The 6,000-nt window shown below is 46.5% G+C and overlaps 1 protein-coding gene across 1 annotated transcript in view; it reads right to left on the reverse strand.

Moving 5' to 3' along the window:
• TOMM20L (translocase of outer mitochondrial membrane 20 like) overlaps positions 1–5,730 on the reverse strand; it is a 13,913-nt gene extending 8,183 nt beyond the window's left edge. Inside the window, exons 1-3 of the mRNA XM_054567495.1 lie at positions 5,598–5,730; positions 5,417–5,460; positions 133–214 (exon numbers count right to left, since the gene is read on the reverse strand). Of these exons, the coding sequence (XP_054423470.1) occupies positions 133–214; positions 5,417–5,460; positions 5,598–5,730 (259 nt within the window). The remainder of the gene's footprint in view (positions 1–132; positions 215–5,416; positions 5,461–5,597) is intronic.
• Positions 5,731–6,000: the final 270 nt, after the last annotated feature.

A 6,000-nucleotide genomic window follows, 5' to 3' on the forward strand; every position in this document is an offset into this window, starting at 1 on the left:
GTTTCTCTTTAAAATGAAGCACATTGATCAACACATCTAGCTAGTTAAGTTATTTGACATACAGATACCAATTAATAAGTGAACATAAACAATTATAAATAATTGCTTACAAAAGAAAGTTTACGTTCTTACCTCTAGATAACCAAAGTTCTCCCATCTGTACCTCTTGCAGAAAAAATTCTTGCAATTTTTCATTCCTTGCTGGATCCCACACCTAAGATTCACAAAATATTTAACAATGAGTATTGGATGTAAGGAATATGGTCACTAACCACAATTATTTAGCTTTTCTTTTAAAACCCACATCTTGAACCTAGTTTCTAATTCCAAAGTATGACAAATGCAGATGTTCTTCATAACGTTTAAACTGATTTCTTAAAATGTAGTACGATTTCAGGTGATTAAAAAAATACATGTCATATTCAAGTTAGGTTGAGATGCTTGTAATAACTCATCCAAATTTTACTCAGCTTACTAAGTACACATATCAGAAGCCCTACTGTAACTAGCTATAACAAAGGTTGTTTTGTACATTGCAAAACTACTTCCTTGCTTGAGGTATTAACATTGCTTGTTGATTTGGCAAAGAGCATGGTGGAGAGCTGGCAGCGCAGTTGGTGGTAAGAAGGTGGCTTTGGTTTGCTGCAGCCTGGTTCATGAAGGTGACCAGGGTCACAGGATACCACATCACTGGTCCCATGCCCAGGGCTGGTCTTTCAAGGCAGAGTGAGCAACCCCCAGCCACAAATATCAGCTCCACTGCCAGTCATGTCAGCTGCAGTCTTTTATATCTGGAGAGTGTTTGTGTTTGTTTCCAAGAATTTTCTTTCTAAAATGGGATGAGCCTGGGGGAGGGGATCATATTTTAAGCTTTTGTCAGCAAACATGCTAATGATCAGTAAAAATCAAAGGTTTCATTCAACAGATATTTAATGAGCACTAAGGGGTGAGCCACTCTTGGGAGAGATGGAAGGGGAAGGGACTAAGACCCCTGTGCCCATCCCCAAGGAACCCAGAGCCTGACCAAGGGGAGGGACGGGTATGCCGAAGATCAATGACACACCAGCAGTGCCACCCCAACAAATTCAATAAAAAGGAAAAATTAAAGTAAAGCCCATTCTTTACAAAAAGGTCAATAACACATCAACAATAAAGCCCCATGTCCTCTGGGATTCAATGTACAGAGACATTACATCTGGTTGGAGAATCAGGGGAAGTTTCTCAGAAAAGACAGCATTTGGGATGTGGAGCAGCTCAGTGAAAGTCCAACAAAGAAAGTACAGACAATGCAAAACTGCAGGGGGAAAAAATCAAGTGATCTCTATTTAGCAGATTATGAGGGTGAATACTGCAACAATGATAATTACCATCTATTATTTCCAACCCTTAGGAAAATAAGGCTGTCAATTCAGAAGGCACCTATGGAAAGCTGTGGTGCCAAGCTACAGGGGGATTGGTCTTTCATGTGCAGAGCTGGGAGCTGTCGCCAAGATTTACATATCCAGGGCTGCCGCTTAGATGTACTGGAGAGGCAGGTAAACAAGTTAGGAAATCACTTCAATAGCCAGGGTAAAAGGTAATAAAAGCCTGAAGTAGTGTGGAAGCAATGGAAATAGGAAGGGACTAGGACCTTAGATTAAAGCACAGAAAAATAAGAATGGCGGACAGATTGTAGAGGATGAGGTTGGTATTTAAGCAAGAGGAGACAGGGTCACAGAAGGGAGACGGGTGATACCAAAGAGCATCATAAATTAACCAAGGGGGCGCAGTGGCAAGGGATGAGATGGTGAATTTACTTCTGAACACACAAAATGAGATACCAGTAGAGCATCTAGGCAATAGTCTGGCAAGCAGGTGAACTTGGGGACCCTGGGTCTAGAGCAGTACCTCTCAGGTCACCTGTGGAGAGGGGAAAGCACCTCCAGGGAGATCAGGGAACTTTCACAAGAATCAGATGATGTAGCTGTTAAAACTGCAGTTTCTTGGGCTCCACCCAGACCTACTGAATCAATCTCCAGGATCAGGGCCCAGGAATCTGCATTTCAACAAGTTTCTAGGTGATTCTGATAAATTCTAAGGTCTTAGAATCAATGCCGAAATAGCCCCTGGCCTACACCTGAGCGCCTAAGTCAGAACTGTCTGGTCCTCGAGTCAAACAATTTATATTGTAACAAATGCCCCAGGAATATCTAATACAGATGGTCCATGGACCATACTTGGAAAACTATAAAGACCTGAGAGTGAGTGGGAAACGAGACCCTAGAAAAGGTGGAAAGAGACATTTCTCTGCACCTTTATTCATCTATAAAATTAAAAGAATAGCCCTGACTTGTTTGGAGTGTCATCAAGTAACCGAAGGACTGTGGATTCAGTTCCCAGTCAGGGCACATTCCTAGGTTGTCTCGCTGGAAAAGGAATGAAAAAAAAAAAATATCCTTGGATGAGGATAAAAAAAAATTAAAAGGATAAAGTCATGAGGATTATATAAAAGAACATTTGAAAAATCCTGCATCTGTCTCTTCCTCATTTGAAATAATTCAGATCTTCATTATTTGCCATCTGGACTGCCACCCACAGATTTTCTTGACTTCTTCAACTTTCCTCCTCCACCCCACCCTAAACAAAAATGCATCCATTCTCGGAAATAAAGTCACCATCACTAGCTATCCACTACAACATAAAAATATCCAAACTTTCCAGTTTAGCATTCAAAGCCCTCCACAGTATGACACCAAACTACTACTCAGCTATCTCTCTGGCCACAATACCCATTAAACACTGGAATTTTCATTGTCTGTGCTTTTGCACAAGCTACCTAAAATAAACAATAACAAATATTTATTGGGCACCTATGATACACTAGACACTGTTCTAGGCACTGAAGAGACAATGGAGAGTTAAAAGAAAGCAGACGGAGTCAATCAAATTGTATTGCAAACAAATTGTGTAACTGTTGCCCATGGACAAGAGCTATGAGAGGGATGAGGAGCTGAACCAGGCTCTGCCCCAGACAGAGAGGTCAGGGAAAGCATCTCCACTCTCAGTCCAGCTCTTTGGCCACTCCCTGTCCTGCTTCCTTAACTGTGTCAATTATACCCTTATTCTCTAAGTGACTCAATCCTGAACCCCCAGAAATCTGACTGCTGCCTCTCCATGATCCTTTAATTCTTCACCATGAGCTGTCTATTCTTCCCGGACAATTGATCTCACATCCTCCTCATCAGTTATCACTGACACCGCTGTGGCTCAGGATTTTTATTACCTCTCACCTGTAGGCTGCAATAGCTTTTCCTTGTCTCCAACCCATCTAGCACACTCCTGCCTGATTAATCTAACCTAAAATGTTTTGTTTTTATTTCCTTCTTTAAAAAAATGCCTGCTCAAAATTTTTCAGTAATTCCCTCACTGAATCCGAATTCCTTAACCTCCTTAATGTAACTTCTACTTAGCTCTCTAGCCTTACCTCCTACTGTTCTCCACTGTGACTCCTGTCAAATTGATTTACTGAGTAGACCCGGCAGACCCCCTGCTTCACACCTTTAAGTAAGGGTGCAGTTTCCTCTGTCCGGAATATTGTCTGCCCTGAGACCAAGACCCACATTTAACTCATCCTTCCAGGCTAAGTTCAATGCCTCCAAAGTCTCCTGTGAAGGACTGCATGTTCCAAAAACAGCCACAGCACTATTCCCAGTCCCACCTGCACTCAAGAACCTTGCCTTTCCTATCAAGAGGTGGAGTCTGTTTGCTCTTCCCTTAAAACTGAGCAGCTCTCAAGGTGGGTACATGCGTGCGCGCGCGCACACACACACACACACACACACACACACATGCCCCTTGGGACCCATTATGAGATTTTTTTTTGTGATTATGTGTCAAAATGTATTTAATGTGTGGCCCAAGACAAGCCTTCTTCCAGTGTGGCCCAGAGACGTCAAAAGGCTGGACACCCCTGGTTGTATAGCTGCCTTTTCATAAGCCCCAGGTGGTTCTTCATTCCTTCCTTTGGCACCACACTTCAAGGAAGACCGTGCCACATTGAGAGGACTTGTGTAAATGCTCTGGCCAACAGTCCCTGCTAAATGGACAGCCAGCATCAACTGCCTGCCTATGAGGGAATGAGCCTCCAGGTGACCCAGCACCTAGCCCTGGAGTTGACTTGCCTGAAGCTGAGTGGAGCAGAAAGGTGCCGTCTCCACCAGATCCTGCTCCAATTGCAAACGCAAGAGCAAAAGAGAGGCTCTTTTAAGCACTTATGTCTAAAGCAGCAATAGGTAAGCAGAACACTCTCCATGATAATTTGGCTCTGCAAATGCTCTTCCTCTGAGCTCCTGTTAACATGGGGGGTTATCTTCCCCTATCGCTAACTCTGCCACAGCTAGGACAATGCCTCACATAGGAGGCTCTCAGACAAGCATTGACTAATCAACTGAATATGAAGGTTAAAACTTAATTCCTCCTGAAAGTTCATAGAAGAACCTAAGAACCTTCCACAGCACTTTTAAAGCTGATGTTAGGTTGGGCCATCCATGATGATTGTGACTGATATCTTTTTTAAAAAAGATTTTATCTTTATTTTTAGACAGAGGGGAAAGGAGGGAGAAAGAGAAAAACACTGATGTGAGAGGGAAGCATGGACTGGTTTTTTCCTCACAAGTGCCCCTACTGGAGACTGAACCCTCACCCCAGGAACATGCCCTGACTAGGAATTGAACCAGCGACCTTTCACTTTGTGGGAAGATGCCCAAACAACAGAGACATACCTGTCAGGGCATTACTGGTATCTTTAAAAAACGACTAATCAAATTCGGTTTTGAAGGAAAAGGGGATGCTCTGCCTTTGAGCAAGAAGAAAGGCCGCGGCAGGACAGAAGTGAGCCGCATGGGAGCACTGCCCTGGCCATCGACCACGTGGTCTGTGTCTGGTGCAGCTCTGGGAGCCGCACCTCTGCCTTCTGACAATGTAAAGCACCCGTTCCAATGATAAGCACCTGTTTTCAAGCAGGGGCGTCCAACCTGTGGCCCACAGGCCACACACTCCCCAGGACAGTTATGAATGAGCCCCAACACAAAATTGTAAATTTACTTAAAACATGAGGGGGCTGGGGGGGAGGGGTGTGTGTACGCGCGCGTGTGATTACAAGTGTGTCCCAAAATTTATTCCGGTGGCCCAGAGATGCCAAAGAGTTGGACACCCCTGGCTGTATAGCTAGCTGCCTTTTCCTAACCCCCAAATGGTTCCTCATTCCTTCTTTTTTTTTGTAAGTGACAATAAAAACTAAACCCTAACCTCAAGGTGGGCTCAGAAGTACCTACTCAGGAACCAGCCAGGGGGACCCCTAGCGGGAGTCAGGACTAGCACTACGGGAGGAGTGGTTTACTCACTATAACGCCACCTCGGTGTCACTAAGGCACCTCACCTGGGCGCCCCGTCCCTCAGCCTTTTGCTGCTGGGCTCTTCTTTCTGCAAACACAACGTGGCACGTGCTGGTTGGGAGCCATCCCGACACCGGTGTGCGCCCGGGAGGCCCCCTAGGTGGCGGCGGCAGCTGCGGGCCCGCCAGCTCGCTCCCGCCCCTCCGCCGCCGCCGTAGCACTCACTGTCCCGCAGGCGGCGCTTGAACGCAGGGTCGCCACGCCGTTTCCAGTCGAAGTAAACACAGTAGCCCAGGAAGGCGACGGCGCCACAGGCCGCCAGGGCTGCCAGGATGCGGAGGGTGAGGACGCAGGACATCCGGCCGCGGGCGTCCCCTGAGCCGAGCGTTGGGCGCGGGCCGGTGGGCACGGGGAGCTCAGACGGCTGCCAGGCAGGGGGTATCGACGCGACGACCACTGTGGCCGCGGGGCTTCCAGCGCACAGGGCCGCTGGCGTGTTGCGCAGCGCGGCGACGCCTCGCACTGTTGCTGGCGGATCTAGGAGGGCCCCGGAAGACGTGGGTGGGAGGTCTCGCTGTAACAGAGTTCTGTTTGAATCTGGGTCTGTCGCACTCCCAATTCTGTATCC

The sequence above is a fragment of the Pteronotus mesoamericanus genome, unplaced genomic scaffold (genome assembly GCF_021234165.1).
Source record: "Pteronotus mesoamericanus isolate MK-2021 breed Mesoamerican mustached bat unplaced genomic scaffold, CSHL_Meso_final contig_182, whole genome shotgun sequence".
NCBI classification, from domain to species: Eukaryota; Metazoa; Chordata; class Mammalia; order Chiroptera; family Mormoopidae; genus Pteronotus; species Pteronotus mesoamericanus.